The sequence below is a fragment of the Tachypleus tridentatus genome, chromosome 1, assembly GCF_004210375.1.
Source record: "Tachypleus tridentatus isolate NWPU-2018 chromosome 1, ASM421037v1, whole genome shotgun sequence".
NCBI lineage: Eukaryota > Metazoa > Arthropoda > Merostomata > Xiphosura > Limulidae > Tachypleus > Tachypleus tridentatus.
Genome location: NC_134825.1, coordinates 106,398,643 through 106,421,310, shown reverse-complemented (window position 1 = coordinate 106,421,310; position 22,668 = coordinate 106,398,643). Strand labels below are relative to the sequence as shown.

At 33.1% G+C, this 22,668-nt stretch overlaps 1 protein-coding gene across 1 annotated transcript in view; it reads left to right on the top strand.

The window, feature by feature from the left end:
• Positions 1–22,464, top strand: part of LOC143232832 (5'-nucleotidase domain-containing protein 3-like) — a 43,991-nt gene extending 21,527 nt beyond the window's left edge. The window contains exon 4 of the mRNA XM_076468755.1: positions 22,345–22,464. Within this exon, the coding sequence (XP_076324870.1) occupies positions 22,345–22,464 (120 nt within the window). The remainder of the gene's footprint in view (positions 1–22,344) is intronic.
• Positions 22,465–22,668: the final 204 nt, after the last annotated feature.

The window sequence follows — 22,668 nt, the reverse complement described above, 5'->3', positions numbered from 1 at the left end:
GAAGAATATCAGATAGTGTTTGTCTGGTGTGTATAATTTTTCAAGTCTGAAACAAAACATTTTAACAGCTTCAAACATTCGCATTTTACATAATGATATCCTATGAAAATATTTAAAGAACAAAGGTTAAGGTTTTGAGCAAATGGTGAAATCAATTGTTATAATCTTTGTTAAAATATTAAAATTTGGATGACATATATATATGCTTATTTGATAACGATTTTCCAATGTTAACGGGAGATGACAGTTTCTATAACATATGTGTACACACTATACATATAAGTGACGAAGTTCATAGTTCAGTTCATTCAGAAATATAGATTACATTATAGGTTTTCAAGTGACAATTGAACTGATAACATTTACAAGTATGGAATCGAAGATGCATAACATATAACAAAATCTGAACCAGAGGTACGTAACATATAAAATTTGAACCGGTGATAGATAACATATAACAAAAATTGAACCGGCCAGGCATGGCCAGGTGGGTTAAGGCGTGCGACTCGTAATCCGAGAGTCGCGAGTTTGCATCCCCGTCACACCAAACACGCTCGCGTTTTCAGCCGTGGGGGCGTTATTAATCCCACTATTGGTAAAAGAGTAGCCCACGAGGTGGCGGTGGGTGGTGATGCCTTCCCTCTAGTCTTACACTACTAAATTAGGGACGTCTAGTGCAGATAGCCCTCGAGTAGCTTTGCGCGAAATTAAAAAAACAAACAACAAAAACTGACCCGAGATGCATAACATACATCAAAAGTGGAACTGAAGATACATATACATGTAAGAAACGTTGAACTGGAAATGCATCACACTTAAGAAAGAATAAAGGGGTAATTAATAAACATGTAACTTATTTCATCGAAACAATGAATGTGACAAATAAATTATAAAATACAAAGGTCTGTGATTTCTTTACTGACAAGATAGTTTTATATTTTCTACAGTAATTCCTGTACGCTGAATCCAAAAATAGTATCAATTTTTCTCCATCACGTACAGATTTTTCATAAAATTGCATAATTTCCTTAAAATAATTGAATATTTTTAGTGAAATCGGGTTACGTTTTGTTATGCTTAAAATGCTGACAATCACTGGCTATAGATTTCTCTAGATCAATCGCGACGCGAGAGTCTTATCTATCGTTCCAGAACCCATGAGAAACGGACCGCTGGTATATGAACGGTTACCTATCACGTTTTACTTCTGTGTAGCATTTGTTTTTTCATGCACTTTGACATTATTTTTTCTTCTTTCCAATATTAGTTATTCGTCGCTATGGCAACAAGAGATTGTGCAAATGAGATAAACATGTTCTGTTAGATTTTTTGTAACTTTTTTCTTCCCGATTTGTAAAAATATCTTTACGTGATAAAACAAAATGAATATTTGTGGAATTCAAGTTTATATGTTGCTAAAAAAACAACAACCATAATTTCTTGCTGTGCTGTTTCTTAGCTTCGTTGTCAGAGCATGTGCTAACTTGAAACTTGTATTGGGGAAATTTTGTTGTTGTTGTTTTTTAAATTTCGTGCAAAACTACACGAGGACTATCTGCGCTAGCCTTCCGTAATTTTGCAGTGTAAGACTAGAGGGAAGACGGCTAGTCATCACCATCAACTCTGAGGCAACTCTATTATCAACGAATAGTGAGATTGACTGTCACATTATAACCCTCCCACGACTGAAAAGAACGAGCATGTTTGGTGCGACGGGGATTGGAACCCGCGCCCCGCAGGTTACGAGTAGAGCGCCTTAAACACCTGGCCATGCCGGGATAGTGGGAAAATAATGACCTTTTGTCATTTGTAGTCATTCAGTGAGCTCTGAATTTTTTAAGTTTCATAAACATGTCAGCGTGCTGTATAATTCATTACTTTGAGATTTCGCAATATTGAATTCATAGAATTAGATAAATAATTTATCACTTCTTATGGGCTAATAAATATTTGCTTTGTTGTTTTGTTTTGCTAGTGGAAAACGTTGTCGCTCTATGCTGAGCTAAACATGGAATCGAAACTTTTTCTACTGGCTAAAACAAAACAATAGAAATATATACAATACTTTCTAAAAACAAGATTTCATTCATGTTTATTTATTTAAAAAGAGAGCGAGCGATGACGTCATATGGATCGTCAAGAGACATTTCAAAACACAAAAGGTATAATTCCTGATGAACTTGTGGGGTAAATTTTGTTCCGGAAATAGTTTATTCTACTCACTTTGTTCACTGTTTTCACTTTCTCTGGAAAAAGTAAAAAACAAATAAATTAACTTCGCAGTGTTGCAGAAATAAGCGTTATATTTATTTATTTTTTTTATTTCTAGAGACATATACGCAATAAAATAATACACTTGCGAAAAAACAAAAAATGCAGTGCATAAAATTCACTGCTAACACGTTCTGGCATGGCAAAAGTTATTGTTCTTTTAAATTACTCAGTAAGAGGCCTGCTAACACTCACTAAAAATGTCAGTTAACGATCAGCTAAATAGTCCTTTCCAACTTTTTGGGTGAACTGATGAACGGGGACATTAAGCACCTGGAGTTTCTCCCACGATGCTGTCCCTAGTCGTCTACATTGACGTTTTTCACGCGAAAAGTGAATTAGGAGAAAATGTAGATTAAATTTAGAAAGGTCTATTTTAGTTTGCTTCATGTTAAAGTTGCAGAATAGACTATCTGCGCTTTGCCAACAGCGGGTATCAAAACCTGAGTTTTAGCGTTATTAGACCAACGAGTTGCCGCTGAGCCGTCGGGATGGCATATAATAAAAGATAATGAAAAGTTTGTTTTGGAATTTCGCACAAAGCTACTCGAGGGCTATCTGTGCTAGCCGTCCCTAATTTAGTAGTGTAATACCAGAGGGAAGGCAGCTGGTCATCACCACCCACCGCCAACTCTTGGGTTACTCTTTTACCAACGAATAGTGGGATTGACCGTCACATTATACACCCCCACGGCTGGGAGGGCGAGCATGTTTAGCGCGACGCGGGCACGAACCCGCGACCCTCGGATTACGAGTCGCACGCCTTTCGCGCTTGGCCATGCCAGGCCTTAATGAAAAGTAATTTATTATGTAATATACTGACCCTTTAAGAACGTTAAATTAGAGTTTCCAGATTTATATCTAACCAAAGTTATTCTAAGAAAGTAAGAGGAGAGTTACATATTTGCACACTGTCAAACACTGTCTGGGTTTAATCAATTTTTAATGTTAGCGGATTTTGCACCCAGAGGTTTATGGCTCACTTCTCGTCGTCGAAATGTATGCTGCACTTTAGGGCTGTAACAACGCTATAAGAATAATGGTGAAATATCTATTCAATCAGACAAGATTAGCTCAAGATTTTGCAATGGATATTATTGAATAGCTGCTGCTTTTCCTCTAGTTTGTTAGATCAAAACTATGAACCGGTATGCATGAAAAGCTCTTGCGTATCTTTGTAATAACTCCTCAGTAGCTCAATATTAAACGTGAAAACTTTTTTGTTAAAAACGGAGTTCGATACCCCTGGTTGTTATAGCAAAAACAGCCTATTGTATAGATTCGTGCTTTACAGGAGAGAATAAGCTTTGTACGAAAATAATACAAACTGAAACTGGAAAAGTCTTTAAAACATTTTGTTAGCGACAGAGCTCTTTGGTTTATGATTACTATTGTTTATACTAAATTGGCCCGGCATGGCCAGGTGGAAAAGGCCCTCGGCTGGTCGCGGGTTCAAATCCCCGTCACATCAAACTTGTTCGCCCTTTCAACCGTGGGGGCGTTGTAATGTTACAGTCAATCCCACTATTCGTTGGTAAAAGAGCAGTCCAAGAGTTGGAGGTGGGTGGTGATGACTAACTACCGAAAAAAGCTCGCCAAACTGATTTTTCAGAATTCATTTAACACTTTGCCATAAAAAAAATGTTCTGAAAGTTGCACTTTACTGTTAAATGATATTAATGTTAAATGAGGGCCCATGCGTACGTGATTATTCGAGGGTTCAGAGTAACTCTCGACGTCCGTGCCATTGTTCTTACTTTAAATTTGTATTGTATAAACTGGCTATTCTACACTATTGATTTGCTATTTACACCAGAAGATTATATTTTTATTTTTTTACTTCTACGTTACCAAATCCTTATCGTTCTCGTGAGGGCACTGCAAAATATATGATATATATATGTATGTACGTATGTATACACACACATATATGCTTCTAAAGATATTTATGTTGAATCCAATTGCTGTAAACAATTTCATTTCTTTTTTTAGGCCAGTTTCCCTTTATAACATATTTAGTGCTTAACACAAACTACAGCGACCCCAGGCAATTAGTGCGTGAACTAGAAAGCACTTCTCCACCACCTTCCTGTCAAGACCAACTTCACCACATAGGTAAGTACTCTAATCATATATTATTATTTACAGTAATATTTGATATATAAAGTAACGACACTTGCAGTTTTACCACTCTGATCACAATAAAATATGTCGGTTACATGAATAATGCATTTTAACCATTTTTATAATGGAAATAAACACAACCATTGTTTTATGGGGTCTTTCAGGTGTATAGCTGTTGTTACTAGATCAGATACAACATACATTTTGTTTTTGATAATTTAATTAGTTGCAGTCAAACTCCTAACCGGTAAGTTATCTAGTATATATTGAGACGTTTGCTGACATTTTTACTGACTAGTATGACCTTTGCGCTTCCTCAAATGACATTGTAGCAACTACTGAGCTTGATTGGAAGAAGTTTATCAGCTAAGTTTCAATTTGTTCTGGTGGTAAAATTCTGTATCAATACTGTAGGCAATATAAGCAATTACTCCAGATGTTGAAATAGATTTAGTTACTAGTTTCGCCTCAAATTTCAGGAGCAGACACATAAAATACACAACTAAGGAAAATCTTGCAATAACCCAACTCTTAAAACATTTAAATTCAAAATGTTCTTGACATCTACATAAAAACGTATCTAGAGAATGATAAAAAATCTGGTATTATTTCAAAATAAATTGTTATTTTTTTCTGCCTGACCCAATAAAATCAAAATATTAGGTAATGTTTAATTATTAGTTAAAAATTGCCAAAAGAATGAGTGTGATATGAAATATTTTGTTACATTGTTTTGATGATACATTCTGGTTGAAAGTGTTCTAAATGTAACAATTTTATAACAGAAACTGCACCTTTACCAGTTTCTGTACATGAAATTTCTGAACGATTGTAGTGAAATGTACGAACAGTGATGTGCTTCTGTTATTGTGCGTTCGTTGATAACGGCTAAAAATTATCTATGGGTGAAAAAATATTAGACCTTTGAGAGAAAGATAAAACAAAAACTGAACAACGGCTTTGTGAAAACATTACATTTATATTGAGTGTATACAATACCTTACATACACCTCCGGACTATATTAATAAGGTTTAGAACTAGTTTGATGTGTACTGTATTTAGCCTGGCGGGCTGTGGATCCGTTAATTAATATTTCTCGTCCTGTTACTATCAAAATTAATATAAGCTTGTGCTCCGTACTTTAGGGACGTTGGTGAAATATAAAAGGACTATTAAAATTCATTCTTTGGTTAGACAAGGGTCGGCGGCGAGTACTGTTTCTAATTGCCTTTCCTTTAGTCTATCAGTTCAAAATTAGGGACGACTACTGCAGATAATCCTCGAGTAGCTATGCTTATACAGGCTTATTTAATACGTTCTATGTGAGGCAGAATCATTGTTGTAATAAGTAAGTTACACTGTTACATAATATTTTTTGGTACTGGAGTCATTTATCTTATACTTAAAGACGATAACAGATAACACTGTTTTGTGCTATTTGAACACTTTTATACATATAGTTTGAAATTTAAACCTGCTGCATTGTAGTCAGTAACACTTGTAAGTTACAAACTTGTGATGTTTCTTTATTTGACTATTGAATGTAGTTTTAACAAATTGCAGTTTTAAGTACCGAAAGTGACTCCGCTAATTTATTTGCAGTACTTTTTAAATCTAAAGGAACAACAACAAGAAAACAAACAGTACAAACTTTCTCTGGTCCTTTAGCTAACAGTTGTTATTACAAGAAAGAGGTTAACTTGAATACATAATATGTGCCACACATTGCAAACCCAGTTCATGTGAATTTTTATATTTGTTTGAAATTTCGTACTGGCAAATAAAGTTTAATTAACACGTAATTATAAGTGTTATATTTTTAAATAATAAATTTGTTTTTTTTATTGTACTTATTGATAATACTTACGAACGGACATAAATATTAGAACTTCTTTGATAAGGGAAATGAATGTGGATAGTAAATAAACTTAAAATTCAAAGCCTCTGTTTCGTATCAAATATACATATATATAAATAATATATAGATAAACAGAAACATCGTTTACCCAGAATAATAGGAAAACCAGGATTAAATATTTTAATAAATAATAAACCTCGAGGGTTATCTGTTTATAACCCTTCTAAACTGATAGAACAGAGGGAATCAACGGTACCAACAGCTAACTCTTGGGCTGTTACTGTTGGAACGTATAGTAAGAACTGACCGTTACTGTCGGAACGTATAGTAAGAACTGACCGTTACTATTGGAACGTATAGTAAGAACTGACCGTTACTGTTGGAACGTATAGAAAGAGCTGACCATTACTGTTGGAACGTATAGTAAGAACTGACCGTTACTATTGGAACGTATAGTAAGAACTGATCGCTACTGTTGGAACGTATAATAAGAACTGACCGTTACTGTTGGAACGTACAGTAAGAACTGACCGTTACTGTTGGAACGTATAGTAAGAACTGACCGTTACTGTTACAACGTACACATGATGTATAAATGACACAGACTCGGACCTTTAGTCCACAAACCGACAAGCTAACCACTAGGCCTTAGTCGGCTCTTTAAACACTGTTTAAACGTGAACTTGCTAAACTAATTTCAGTTTGTAACTACTATTAATAAAAATCGATATCTTTATTCACACTTAAACTTTACCTTTTATCTCTCTCTCTTTTTTTTTTTCGTAATCTGAGAGTCGCGGATTCGCATCCCATTCGCGCCAAACATGCTTGCCCTTTCAGCCGTGGGGCGTTATAATGTGACGGTCAATCCCACTATTCGTTGGTAAAAGAGTAGCCCAAGAGTTGACGGTGGGTGATGATGACTAGCTGCCTTCCCTCTAGTCTTACACTGCTAAATTAGGGACGGCTAGCACAGATAGCCCTCGAGTAGCTTTGTGCGAAATTCAAAAACAAACAAACGAACAAACAAACAAAGTTTTGTTTTGCTTCTTTAAGAACATGTGAACATAATGTTTTCATAAAACTCTTAATAAAAGTACCTAAACACCAATATATATATATATATTTACAATAAAGCTTAAATCAACACCAACGGAACAATACCAAATTTAAATGGAAACTAGTTTCGACATTTCACAAGACCCCTTCCGTCCAACTGAAATCTTTGGACTGAAGAGAACAAACAAACCTTAGACTAAAAGGGGTATGTGAAATGTCGAAACTAATTTCCATTTATATTTGGTATCAATCCGTTAGAGTGGATCTATAGTTGTGTGGAATTACCGCACACGATACTGCATAACGTACCTATATTGTTTATTATATACACGTATGTTCCTCCAAGCGATCCTAGGTGTGCTCCAGTAATTCATGAATTTCACGAATATCGTTTCATGTTGATGTAACTGTTGACGAACTTCATTTCTCTTATATCATTACCTTAAGATACGAAATTAGGACTAGCCTAAGTCGTCTTAGCTGTTCGAACCTCGTAACATGTTGAGATTACGAACGAGGGCTGTTTGTTTGTTATTAAGCACAAAGCTACATAACGGGCTATTTGTGTTGTCCCCACCACAAGTATCAAAACCATATTTTTAGCATTGTGAGCCCTTGGACACGTCACCGAGCTATCAATGCACCCTAGTCTATATGGGATTTAGTCTTCTGGTTTATTGATATTATATGTTTCTAGTTAATCTGTTACACAGGATTAGCCCCATTAATGTGTAAGTTACTTTTTGGTAAACATTTTCGCATAAAATCGTATGGCACGTTTAAAATCGAACTATACTAATTCTGAAACTTCGCTTGAAAGTCATTTAATGTCAAAGAGAATGTCAAATATGAAACAGTTTTATAAAACTAAGGTTTTCACACACATTATAGATATTCTGACTCTTTATAAAATATATTTAAACATTTTGTAACAAAAACACGTTCTGGTGTAAATAGCAAGTAAAACGTATTTCATAACAATCATCTCCAATAATTTGTAATAGAAGCTCCAGTCACTCAAAAGAATATTTCTCAAACACTCAAGATCATGTTATGATCAAACTTTTTGTGCTTTATTACCCTACAAACACTCAAGATCATATTATGATCAGACTTTTTGTACTTTATTCCCCTACAAACACTCAATATCATATTATGATCAGACTTTTGTACTTTATTACCTACAAACACTCAATATCATATTATGATCAGACTTTTTGTACTTTATTACCCTACAAACACTCAAAATCATATTATGATCAGACTTTTTGTGCTTCATTACCCTACAAACACTCAAGATCATATTATGATCAGACTTTTTATACTTTATTACCCTCCTAGAATTTCGTGTGGGATATGGAGAGTTATAAAGTACAAAACGTCTGACCATAATGTGATCTCGAGTGTTTGTAGGGTAATAAAGTATAAAAAGTCCGACCATAATATGATCTTGAGTGTTTGTAGGGTAATAAAGTATGAAAAGTCTGACCATAATATGATCTTGAGTGTTTGAGAAATATTCTTTTTAGTGACTGGAGCTTGTGTTACAAATTATTGGAGATGATTGTTATGAAATACGTTTTACTACAAGTAGTAGACGTTTATTTGTACAGTTAGTCACCAGACATCAGTAACTACAGTGGCATGTCAGCCTGTGCGGGCTCTTTTTGTTAATGGTACCAGCGTCTAACAAATGTTGCGCATCAGTAAAGTGCGAGGAAAATCACGAGCTCATGTGATTTCCTGTGTTTGCTCTGAGTGACATGACCACGCCCCATCAAGGCAGGCTTTTCCGGCTTGGTTGGAATTCACAGGCTACAAGAAATCAAACCACACAGGAAAGATAAATATATATATTCCTGTTCTCTCATAGAACATACAATGATTTTATTTTCTGTCTTTCCTTTATGTCCATAACAAGCTGCCTGTTTTATACTTATCTATAGCTGACAGGAAACCTCGAAAAATCTATAGAAAGTTCCACATCGCTAATAGAAACAATAGATATCCTCTCACCCGATAGGCCAGCAGTAAGTTTACGAGTTTAGAGTGTTTAATTCGGGGTTCGATTCATGCCGGTGGAGCAAGAAATTTCTATGCCTTTGTGTTTGTTTGATTTTTTGTTATAAATTAATAAACGTATAAGTTGGTGCATGAATGACAAAGTCTCGTCATTTGCTTTATCGTTATTGCTTCTATTAACGAGAGACACTTAACTTAATCCATCAGAAATAGAAGGTTCTCATACGTGATGTTAATATCTATTGAAAATTAACAATTAATTTTCGCCGCTAGCAGCTAATATTTACAGGATCAGGCGCCACTGAATCTTGACTTTTGTTTCTCTTTTCTAACACTCAATATTAGTGTTGTGAAGGTATATTAGTTATTAGTATTGTGAATAATAAGTGTTCAGTATCTCACTAGTATATTTTAGGTTAACGTTGACAAGCGATGTCATGAATAGTGTTATCACTTTCCATAAGATTTTTCGGTGTATTTACATGTAATGATTTCTATTTCATCACGTTTTCAATTGTCTTTTGCCTCACTACTGTAGCTCATATTTAAACTATATTTATGGAACTAATTTTCTTTCACATATAACGTTTACTGCTATGATTAGATAACTCAATTTTTATGAAGTAAACGTTTTACTATCAGATATAATATATATATATATATACATGAGAAACAATTAGTATGTTATACAATAAGATAATAGAATTATTAATTGAAATGTTGCGATAGATTCGTAAAAGGGCCTGTCTTAATAACAGCTCGAAATTTCTAGTTTATCTTTATTCGATTAAACGAGAATGTGTATGTAGAATTGTAATAATATTCTATGTTGAATATTAACTGCAAAGATCACTTGTGTATAGATAAAATCAACTCGTGGTATTCTAGCAAGCTCCGAAAGCTCAGTTCGGGTAGAATTCGTTTTCACGGTAACATGTGCACGTAGACAAGTGAGTGTTTGTGGAATCTCACTGAAAGAAGAATGAAGATTTATAACACCTCATACAGATCGAGGATATCAGTGGTTCTCAGTTACTTCTTAACAACGTTGTTGAATATCACCCTCTTGTTGTTGTTTGAAGATAAGGAGAAAGTTACACAATGAGCTATCTGCGGCTCTGCCCACCACAGGTATAGAAACCCGATTTCTAGCGTTGTAAGTCCGCAGACTTATCGTTATCTTTAGATTTTGTTGAGGTTGTATCTGAAGAGTGAACTATACTAAAAGCTTAACACATTGAGTGCTAATTATACTGAACTGGTGCGTCTTTGTTGTTATGTGAAATATTTATTAGGGGTGTGAAACGTTCACAGTTTAAAAAGAAGTCATTGTTACATTTCAAAATGAGAAATATCGAGATTGTGAAATGCTCGTTGTGAATGGAACACATTTTGTAAATTTATAGTATGTGTTCTGAAAGGATAGAATATTATATAAAATAATAGGCCTTATATTTTGTTTCCTTGTCAGATTTGTTCCTTAACTGTGATAACAACCTTGTTTAAGGAGCTATTGCACGTTTAATTGACTGCGGTGAAGTAAATCTCTCGTAGCCATAGTGAGGTGCCTATCTGATATGAAGTGAAGGTATAATCCCTGGAGCGGCTCAAGATCCGCTTCTCCTGCCTCCCCCCCCCAAAGTACTAAAATAGTATTGGTCAGCCGTAAGTATTAAATAAAAATAAGACTCGTACCAATTTTTAATCGATCGTTCTGTATCAGCAATATATTTCTTTCAGGTAAACTTATGGCTCAATTTGTGGACAAGCGACATATATAATTATATATAAAGCAGAATATACTAAGCTAAGCCTAGAATCGTTTAGTTATAACCTTACATTATTGACTTAAGACGTTGCCCATTCCTAATACGTATTTACAATTTAATTTAATTTAATTAAGCCAAAATACAATAACAGCAACTTTTATAATAGGCAAGATCTGGATTTAATAAATACAACATTTCAACCTGTAATGTCCAGTCATTTTCTGACCTGATGTTGACCAGATACCATGGGTAGAAACTTTGCGATTATTAGAATTAGAACTTGTATTCTGTAAAAGTTGGTGTTATTGTATGTTGTATATTTTAAGTTAGTTATCAAATTAAGTAGACTCTTCGTTAAACATTACTTACAGTTCCTCTTTTTCATAAATATTCATTGATGATTTTTTTCTAGTTTATTAATTAATTGATAATCTGAATTCATATAAACGATCATAAATCTTCTGTATGACAGGAGTTTTCACGATAATTATTTCCATAAAAAATAACCCTAGTAAAATACTTGATACTTAACGCATGGCCTCTTATTATTTGAACTCATTGTTGGCTTTAAACCCTGGAGTTTATAGTAATACATGTGGTTTACTTTGTCTGAGGCTTAGCAGCAAACCATTGGTTTTACGAAACATAGACTCAGTTATTTAGTTCACTTACTTGTGGATGATACTTTCGCCTCTACGGGCTTATAATGATAGAAACCGGGTTTCGATACCAGTGACGGCACAGGTAGCCCATTGCGTAACTCTGTTTTTAACTATAAACAAATAAACAATACTTATGGATGGACAATATTCTAAAAAAAATAAAATATCTATCATGCGCATGACAAACCACACATGTACTAGAAGAAAAAAACAAACAACTTCTTTCTAGCCTGCAGAACACGATCTGAAATACTTACATCTGTGAATTATAAATCCAACACTGAATTAACGTATAGAAGTAGACAATAGTGTGGATATTTAACCATGAATCTGGAAACTAAGTACGTTTTTATTTAATGTTTGATTATATTTTTGTCTTCAGATCTAATGCGTTAGTTAAACATAACTGATACACTGAATTTGTAAACGAGATTAAGTGTGACATTGCAGATGTAAAATATCAATGTAGATATTCCGTTACACTTAGTCACTTATTTTTTGTTCATAATTGTATCTCAGCTAGATACGTTTTTAACTAACCTTTGGACCTACTGTATGAGTTCGTTATAAGAGTACCTGTAAAACCCCCACTCTTTTGTCAGCCTGAGATAGATGATTTAAATATAAGTCTATAATTACATTTTAGAATGGTGAGGCTTGGCATGGCCAGGTGGTTAAGGCGCTCGACTCGTAATCTGAGAGTCGCTGGTTCGAATTCCCGTTCACCAAACATGCTCACCATTTCAGCCGTGGGGGCATTATAAAGTTACGGTCAATCCCACTATTCGTTGGTAAAAAAGAAGCCCAAGAGTTAGCTGTGGGTAGTGATGACTAGCTGCTTTCCCTGTAATCTTACACTGTCAAATTAGGGAAGGGTAGCGTAGATAGCCCTCGTGTAGCTTTGCGTGAAATTAAAAAAACAAACAAACAATTAGAACGATGATCTGCGAATAGTTTATAAACATATCTTATTACATGAATTTATAAACAGTGTTATATCTTAAGGGCCTAACTTCACAGTGTTTACAAAAATTGGCAAAGTCTACTTTTTAAAAAGCAAACGAATCATGACATTTTTGTTCTGAAACATTTTCTTTTTATATTCATAAAGTTTTCAATAAAACTTCCATTATATTTTGTTTTAATTATTTTACATTTCCAGAACGTTTGAATTATTTTAATATTTGTAACTTGAAAGTGAGTAAAATGAATAATAAGAAAAGAAATAGCCTTTGTCCAGTTTGAAATGTTTTATTATTTCGACTAATATTGTCTTTTAGTTCCCTCAGGTGAATAACGTTATATTAATTGATGGCCTTAGTCGGTTCAGAACAACAAATAAGATTAAAACGTTTGTGGCGCTATAAACACTAAAATAAACGCATTCATCAATGATGCATGATTCCCTATCTAAACTGTGAGTATCGTCACGGTTATTGTTATAGTCTCTAAACATAGCGACAATTAATTTCCTGGTTCTTATCTAGCGTTTGACTGGCCCATAAGATGGACCTTACAGCGTTTGCCTTTTGCGAGAACAAGTAAAGGTTTTATAATTAAACATTAAAAGGTGTTCTAATTATTTCCTTCTTTTGCATCAGGGATTCTCTTTGGTCAAATAAAACCACCAAAAATAAAAACAATACCCTAACTAAATATTGGGCCTTAATGTTTAGTTTACCTTGGCTTGAATTTTCCTTATCAGAATTTCTCTTTGAGCAACTAAAATCCTTTTTAGATTTGGAAGCGTCACCTTTTAAGAGATCAGAGTACTTGTTATGAAGAAAGTACTAATGTGAAGTTATACATTATATAGCTGACAATACGTTTCTCAATCGAAACCTATGACAAATTCTTAGTTTCTGTTCACCAATTGAATTAAAAGTATCAATACGATACGATGGCTTTGCTCATTGGCTAAAACAGAGGTGGAATCATAATTCACAAACAAAAATGCAGGTGTTGTTGTTTGGTTTACTCAATAGCTACAAGGTGTTCGGAAAGTCACTGTGCAGTTTTGTCTGTTAATAAATATATAAGTGCACAGTGACTTTCCGAACACCCTGTAGAATAGAAACGTTACCAAATTGTTTAGTTTATTAACGAAAATGGATCATTATTCAATGGAGGCGTTTCATGGTGCCTAGTTCATTTACTAGTATGGTGCTTCGCGTATCATGTGATGTTCAAGGACTAAAAGAAAAAAATTAAATTCTATGTGATTGTTCTCGTAGGCTTAAATTTTAAATATTTTGGCATTTGCCAAATGACAGCCTTTTGAAATACGCAAACCTATCTTAATATACATAGTCCCTGATCTAGCTTTGATTTACCATTCATTGATATACACCGGTTTCAGGAAATTATACTATTCATCAATAACCATAAAAAAGTCAAATCGATCGAAACTAGACTGGGAATTTTAGTAAAGAACTGTACATTACATGCATTAAGGCTACTTCGTCGCATGTGATGGATAAACGACAGAAAAAAACAAATATCCAAATCTATTTTATTTTAAGTTTAAATGAAGTTTTGTAAACGTCTCTGTAGTGATATTTGACACATGAATTAAAATTAAAATCCTGATTACTCTGTATACGCTACCTCCTAGTGCTTATTTTTCAATATTTAATTTTATTATTTACAAGTTCAGACATCCTTCTTTCAAATGTTCTTTAATACATTTTTGTAGTTTTCTATAAACCGTGTACTTGGAAATGCTAGAATGAATTATGTACCTAAACACAATTCCTATTCACTTTATAAAAAAAAAAATATATATATATTTGTTTGTTTTGGAATTTCGCACAAAGCAACTCGAGGGCTATCTGTGCTAGCCGTCCCTAATTTAGCAGTGTAAGACTAGAGGTAAGGCAGCTAGTCATCACCACCCACCGCCAACGCTTGGGCTACTCTTTTACCAACGAATAGTGGGATTGACCGTCACATTATAACGCCCCCACGGCTGGGAGGGCGAGCATGTTTTGGCGCGACTCGGGCGCGAAACCGCGACCCTCAGGTTACGAAGCGCACGCCTTAACGCGCTAGGCCATATAAAAATATATACATTTGAAAATTTTCTAGTTCAGAAATATGAAGCTATATTATTATATAAACAGGTAGCGTAATTATAATGTTGTCGTAAAGGGCCTAAGATATGCAGATATTCTGAGTGTGCATTGTATATAAACAACTTATTTGTAACGATGACTTTACTAATTGTGTAATAATTAAGTATAAAATTATTCTTATTAGCAATAATGGCTCAGAACATTATATGACATTTACCTTTCTAAATCTTATACTAGATTAGACTTAGCACATGAGAAGGACATTCTCTAATTATTATATGTGCCGCTTCTGTTATTACATGTAATAGCGATTAATAAGGATATTAGAATTAGTGATGACAGCTAATTATTTTGGTGGTTAAGAAAACACTGATACCAATGATTGATGATTTGTACATGGAGTGTAACTGTAGAAAGTGGTAACTAAGCCAATCAACTTTATAAATCTACCACAACGTGCAATAAATAAAACTATAATAAAACTGCTGAATCAACGAAGGTTATTGCAGAATACTACTAGTATTTAGAAATTTATCAACAAACTACACGTATATGCTTTTCTTCTCTGATGATATTCATAAAACAGTTTTATTGTGGAATTCTGTTGCTCCTGTTGTTGTTTTTTACAGTAGATTTGAATAGTTGTGAGACGTTTGAAGGTGATATTTTGAATATGTTAAATATCAATATTATTCACAGGGAGTGGAACTATTTCTGTACAGTTGATGAAATTCTGATATTGATAGATATATTACTAATCATAGAGACATTTCCGAAAGAAGTTGAAATCTAAGTTATAATTTGGAAGACTAAAAAATATATAGAAATAGAAGTAATAAATGAGGAGGAGAAATTTTAACTTTTTTTTTTATATAAAAAAACATTTATCTACAGAATTAGTGAAGTTAAGTTTGGAAGATACAGAAATATCATTTACTGTTGAGTTAAATGATTATAGTTTTCTTACTTCCAGTTTACATACCTCAAATTACAGTTCTAACCTTTCTATTTTAAATTTGGAAAAATTGTTAAATGAGTTTATCATGGTGATATACATATATACATGTCAACATTAAAGAAAAATGAAATCAAAACTTGTTTGGAATTCAGTAAACTATAATGTTAGCACAAGATCAAAATGGAGAAATAGAAAGTTGGTCAAATCTTCTTTAGATCATGTGTATACAAACTTACATATGTAAATAGTTATGTGATCGAGGAAAGAATATCAGATCATAGATGATTTTGGTTATTATTATAAAAAGACAGTAAAACAAACTATGAAAAAGAGCATAGATAATGCTTCAGTCACTAATAAAATTAAAATCGTGTTATCTTTTTTTGCACTCAGGGTAAAGTGAAAGAAACATAGGAATGTATCAATGAGTTAGTAAATAATCATGTCAGTGATGAGTCACTTGAAGAAATAAAGCTAAATCTATCAGTACAAATATAATTACCATAGATTTAGTGAATAACTGTAATAGAGAATTCATAATAAGGTAAGTATGCTCAAAGATAAAGAAAATAATAATAATTATGTTCTAAATAGAAAAATATTTTGAAGATGTAATCTCATAGACTAATACAATTTAGTTCCCTCTAGTAATAGAAAATCTGAGGGTTGCAGGTTCAAATCCCTGTCACATCAAACATGCTCGCCCTTTCTGCTATGGGGGCATTATAATGTTATGATTAATCCCACTATTCATTGGTGAAAAGTAGCTTAACACTTAGTGGTGGGTAGTGATGACCAGCTGCTTTCCCTCTAGTCTTACATTGCGAAATTAGGGACAGCTAGTGCAGATAGCCCTTGTTCAGCTTTGCACAAAATTCAAAACAAACCAAACCAATAACAGAAAAAGTTATTGACACAGTAAATTTAATGAATATTAACACAGGACCATGAACTGGTGGCATACAATTAAGGTACATAGAACCATTTATTAATGTTTTAGCAAAGGTTATAAAATGTCTATTAGCTTTAATCCATCAAGAAAAGAGAGTACCTGATGGATATAAAATATCTATGATAAAATCTGTTTACAAGTTTTTAAAAAAATGTCAATAAATTTCCACTTTACCTGTAATTAAAAATATAATGAAAGGGCATATATGTATGCACCAAAGTTTTGGATTTTACTGGAAAATATTTACATCATAAACAAGTGCCACTATGGATTCATTAAAAATTAAAGTACCACGTTATTATTATAATTTTTTTCAAATGATATATGTTTACAATTAGATGGAAATAAAAAGGTACTGCCTCTCAGTGGCACAATGGTATGTTTGCAGACTTATACTGCTAGATACCAGGTTTTGACACCAGTGGTAGGCAGAGCACAGATAACCCTTTGTGTAGCTTTTTGCATAATAACAAAACAAACAAACAAAATTACTTGTATCATTTCTTGATTTATGTAGAGCTTTTGATGCAGTAAATCACACACACTTTATGAGTGTAAAGGGGAAAGTTACATAACTGGTTCATGAATTATTTGAGTAATAGTATTCAAATAACAAGAACTGTTTACATAATGAGTAACCCAATAGCTATGAAATATGGTGTTCCACAAAGTTTTATTTTGGTTCCACTACTGTTTAATTTTTATGTTATTGATGTTGTAAACATAAATTTAAAGAGTAAAATATATCATTATGCAGATGATACAGCTTTAACTGTAACTCATGTTGATGTGAAAGTTGGCAAACAAGTTTTATAAGTTGACTTCCACAAATTAAGGTATTGGTTAATGCATATGAATACTCATAAAACAAAAGCTAATACTAGGAAACCTTAAGACTAATTATAAATGATGTTTTTGGTTGAAATAAAAGATATAAATATGATTTGGAATAAATTAAGAACAATTACAAGAAAATTACTGAGGATACTGAATATTTTACCAATTAATACAAAAAATTGACGTATCTTTAGCAGAACTTGTTATACATTATGGATTGACAATATACGGTACAAAAAGTAATATTTATTTAACAAAACTAAATATAATTTAATAAAAGAATATTTCAGATGTCACTTTTAAACAAAAATGATGAACTTAATGCACGTTTTAAAATAACAGATTAAATGATAAGAAATCAGTTATTTGATGTACATTTACTTTATAAATATATAATAATTTTGAATTTGTATTATAGGTTAAATCATTAATTACTAAAAATCATATGTATAATACTGGAACACTAGAAAACAAATATTAGTAATTTGAAATTATACTAATTACTATGTAGCAAGAGTGAAAAAGTAAATAATACCATATATAATGAACCAACTCCCCAGGGAGTTATGGGATATAAATACAGCTACAGAGTTAAAAATTAAAATATTAGTTATTAACTAATGTTTACAGACAAACTGGTTAATACTTCATTAAATGGTACTTTATTCATATAAGATTATGTTACAATTAAGTTAATAATTTTTATTAAGTACATAATTACTTATTTGAGATAAAGGTTCAATAACATTACACGATATATTTTGGGGGTTATGTTCAATCATTGTTAATTTCTAATATATATTAATATAAAACGATGATTAAGATAGACTACTAATATCGATTTCACCTTTTTGTGTTTGTTTATTTTTATTTATTAATATGTATAGAAATGTTTGGTAACAGTTGTTAAGGTGTATTTCACAAATAAACTTTGTGGGAATTTCTTTATTTTGATATGTTTATGTTTCATTGATATATACATGCTGTATGTGACAGAAAGAACTACAGAATAATAATAAAAATCAAATCGTCACATAAAAAAATAATGTCAACTACTAGTCGGGCCACATGTTTTTTTTTGTCGCAACATTCCTTGTATAAATCAAGCCAAGTCAAGTGGAATCGCTTGCTTTGTAAATAAAATTTATAGCTGACCTCAGGAATAATTAGCAGAATTATCAATGATATCATATTTTTATTTTTTGTGTGACTCTTACACTATTACGGGCCCAATTGAAACAAAGTAATAGACCCTTAAGCAATTTGATGCACAAATTGTGTAGGAAAGTATTTTTGATAAGGTGATGATGCCTGTATCCCATGATGTTTTTAGGGTTAGGCAAACTGACCTGTCCTTTATTAATTACTTATGTTATTTGTTTTACGGCTGTGCATTCATATTTAGAAATTAAATTTTTCTAGTGCTTGAAATAATGGAAAATGTTAGGTATAAAATGATTCAAATAACAAAGTAGGATAACACATAACAAATGTATGTCAAATTGTTTTACACAATCAGAAAAATTACTTTTTTCAAGTAAACTAACTCTGTATGGTTTTAATACTTTTACCTTTAAAACCTCTGGTGCACTACATCAATACATCAACTAGCCCTAAACCTATGTACACATATATGTATCAGAAATGGTTAAATGTGTTACAGAGTTATTAAACATTTCTTCAAGAATAAATGTATGAACAATATTTTATACTCAATTGTATTTGATTTAACAAAAGTGCTACCATATTTTTAAGAGACTGGGATTTACCTAGTGTGCTTCACTGTGAATTACATGTTTATGGTTCGTGTCTCTTTCCATAAAAATTGTGCTTTGCATTTTAACGTTGTGGGTAGGTTATAAGAGTAACAGTCCAATTTTGCTATTAGATTGGAGAAGCCCAAAAGTTAAGAGTGGGTGCTGTTTGCCTTCTGTAGCCTATCAGTTTCATAATTAGGGGCTGTGAGCCCAGAGAAATATTCTTTAGATATCTGAAAAAATAAGCAAACTTTTTTGTAAAGATTGACACAAGTAAAATGTGATTCTTAGTTGTTTTTTATTTTAAAATCAAACTGTTGGTATAATATCATTTTCTTTCTCTCTTCATAAACACATAAACATAAAACACATATTATAATCTATATAACAACATGGAACTCCTCAAAGATGAGCAAATTATGATTCCACTGAAACGTTTTTCAAGAGCAAACGAGATTTAAGCTCTATAAACCAAAAACACGAATCACAAATAGAAAGAATATCCGATGAAGCAGAAGAGAATGATGTAAAAGAACAGTTTTCAGAAAACACCATTCCATCATATACCATATTCTTACCTTCGTCGTAATTTGATACTAATCAGTATTATGTGGGTTGAGTTTGTATCATTAACCTGTATTAAGGCAGGTTGCAGGCGCTCACCCATCTGCTAAAATTATCCATATTATACACGTTAGCACTTCTATATATATTTTGATTATGCTGCTTTTAATTCTACCAGATATTCATTTTTTTTTTCTTTCTGTGTTGACAGAAGTGATCAATAGGTCCAAGGTCCGAGTCACGATATGTGGCCAATTTAGCCTGCGAGAATATTTTGGGCTAGTCATTCTAGCTACTAGGTTATAAGTAGCTATATAAGTGACGAGTGTTGTTAAATAATTGCTAATCCTTTGGTTAGTAGTTCTGTAATTGGAATTTAAAAGCCGTTTAGTTCATTTATCGCATAACGTGCTGTTTAAGTTGAAAATACTTAATATCAAGCCTTATACACGTACAAAAAATCCCAATAATTGAAGTGGCTAATAATACAGAAGAAAAAAAATGAATAAAATATTAATTCAGTTTCAAATTTTAATAAATAAAATCGTGATACCAAACATATCCATCGATACAAATGTTAATTAGACTTGCATCTCAAGATGGCTGACATGGGTATTAAAACCTTTATTAAAATAAAGTAGAGAACAACGTTACCACCCATCTTGAGATACATTTTTACTTCAAGTGAGTGGGTTTCTCGTCATCATGAATTAATTAGACTTATTGTATTTTAACCCTACATTCCTTATTCGGTTCGTGTGTTTGTGTGTGTTTTCTTAGAGCAAAGCCACATCGGGCTATCTGCTGAGCCCACCGAGGGGAATGGAACCCCTGATTTTAGCGTTGTAAATCCGGAGACATACCGCTGTACTAGCGGGGGGCCTTTATTCGGTCCATTGGAGTTCTTTCGAGAAGCTCTTTGTGGCTCAGCGGTAAGGCTATGGGCTTTTAATGCTAAAACTTTAAGTTCAGTACCTGCAGTGGGCAGAGCACAGACATGTTTTCGCTCGACAACAACCAACTAGGAATCTCCAAAATCGTTTAATAGTATTTTTAACCAAACTATGTCCGTCATATCCACAACTGACGATGCATTTTACTTAGTATGAAGACTATTGCAACCTGCTGGGTTACAACAAACACCTAGTTGGAACGTTATTTGTGTAAACCATTTGTTTTGTTGTTTTTTTTAATTTCGCGCAAAGCTACTCGAGGGCTATCTGCGCTAGCCGTCCCTAATTTAGAAGTGTAAGACTAGAGGGAAGGCAGCTAGTCATCACCACCCACCGCCAACTCTTAGGCTACTCTTTTACCAACGAATAGTGGGATTGACCGTCACATTATAACCACCCCACGTCTGAAAGGGCGAGCATGTTTGGTGCGACCGGAATGCGAACCCGCGACCCTCAGATTACGAGTCGCACGCCTTAACTCACCTGGCCATTCCAGGTCAAACCATTTGTTAGAATAACAGTTTTTAAGATGTGAATACCTATTGGGGGCGAGGTACAAGTATGATCATTTATCAGACAATAACGTCAAGCTTTTTATTAAATAGTGATTAATTGAATTCTTTGGTTTTTTCCGGTAAGAAAATTGCATGTTTCGTTTACAGCATGTCTGTTATATCAATCACCAACAACGACACCGTTGAACGCACTTCGCGTTATATGAGTGAAATGTAATCCTATTTATTGTCTTAAAACCTTACAAAGTCCTTTAGTGACCAGAGGATGTAAAATACAAAGATATATCCCACCCCATCATACTGAATCGACACTGAAACTTATTTGATCATCATGTAGGCTAATTGAAATAAGAAGACCTATGAAACTACATCAGGTATACAACACGTTTTATGAGAATATGTAACTAAAATCATGAGAAGTTCAGGTACTTACGAAAGTCAGTGTTAAAATTAGGATTTGAGTTCATGTGTGAACAGATCTTGTCGAGTTCGTTCTAAAAAACAGTTTTACATATTTTCTGTTATCTAATAAAAAATAAAACGAATTAACAACATTTTCAGGGAGGGACACTTTTTTGTCCACCACTTGTAAGTTCAAGTTTAATAATAAGATATAAATTAGCACAAAATAGTCTCAATAGACGTGTAGTTTATAGACAATCACTGCTGAAAAGAGGTAATCAAACCGAAAGGTTGAAATGGGTATGAAACCAGAAAGAACATAATGAACAAAGTTCGTGATGTGTGCTTTTTGCTATTTAATCTCTAAGTTCAAAATAACATTGTTAATCTGCAACAGTATGTTCAACGATGAAAAAGAGAATCATAACTTTGTCAATGTATGACGTAGAGGAATATTAGTACATGTACCTGTATTTAAACAGTATCGATGAATTACATGAAAATGATGGCAGCCTGACTGCTGACTTGTGCATGCATGTTTTTATTTATCATGCCATTCTTCCCAGGAACAAGATTCATTGGTTGAGGATTTATCTTCTAACAGTGATCTGAAACATACTGAAAATGTGTTTCAAAGCTGTTCTGACGTGAAGAAGGTCGGTGGAACACTTTTGGTCATGGTTTGACCTACACAAAGTCTCGATACGAACATTATTAAGTCTTGAAGGCTTATATAAAAGCTGAGGGCAAAAGACAACTAAATAACTTGGTTAAATAGTTAGGAGATGTAATACAGGTCATTTGAAACAATATTCTACAATAATATATTGATGATTGTTATTGTGTGTTAGTAAATAAAAAGTTACACAATGGGTCATCTGCTTAGTGTT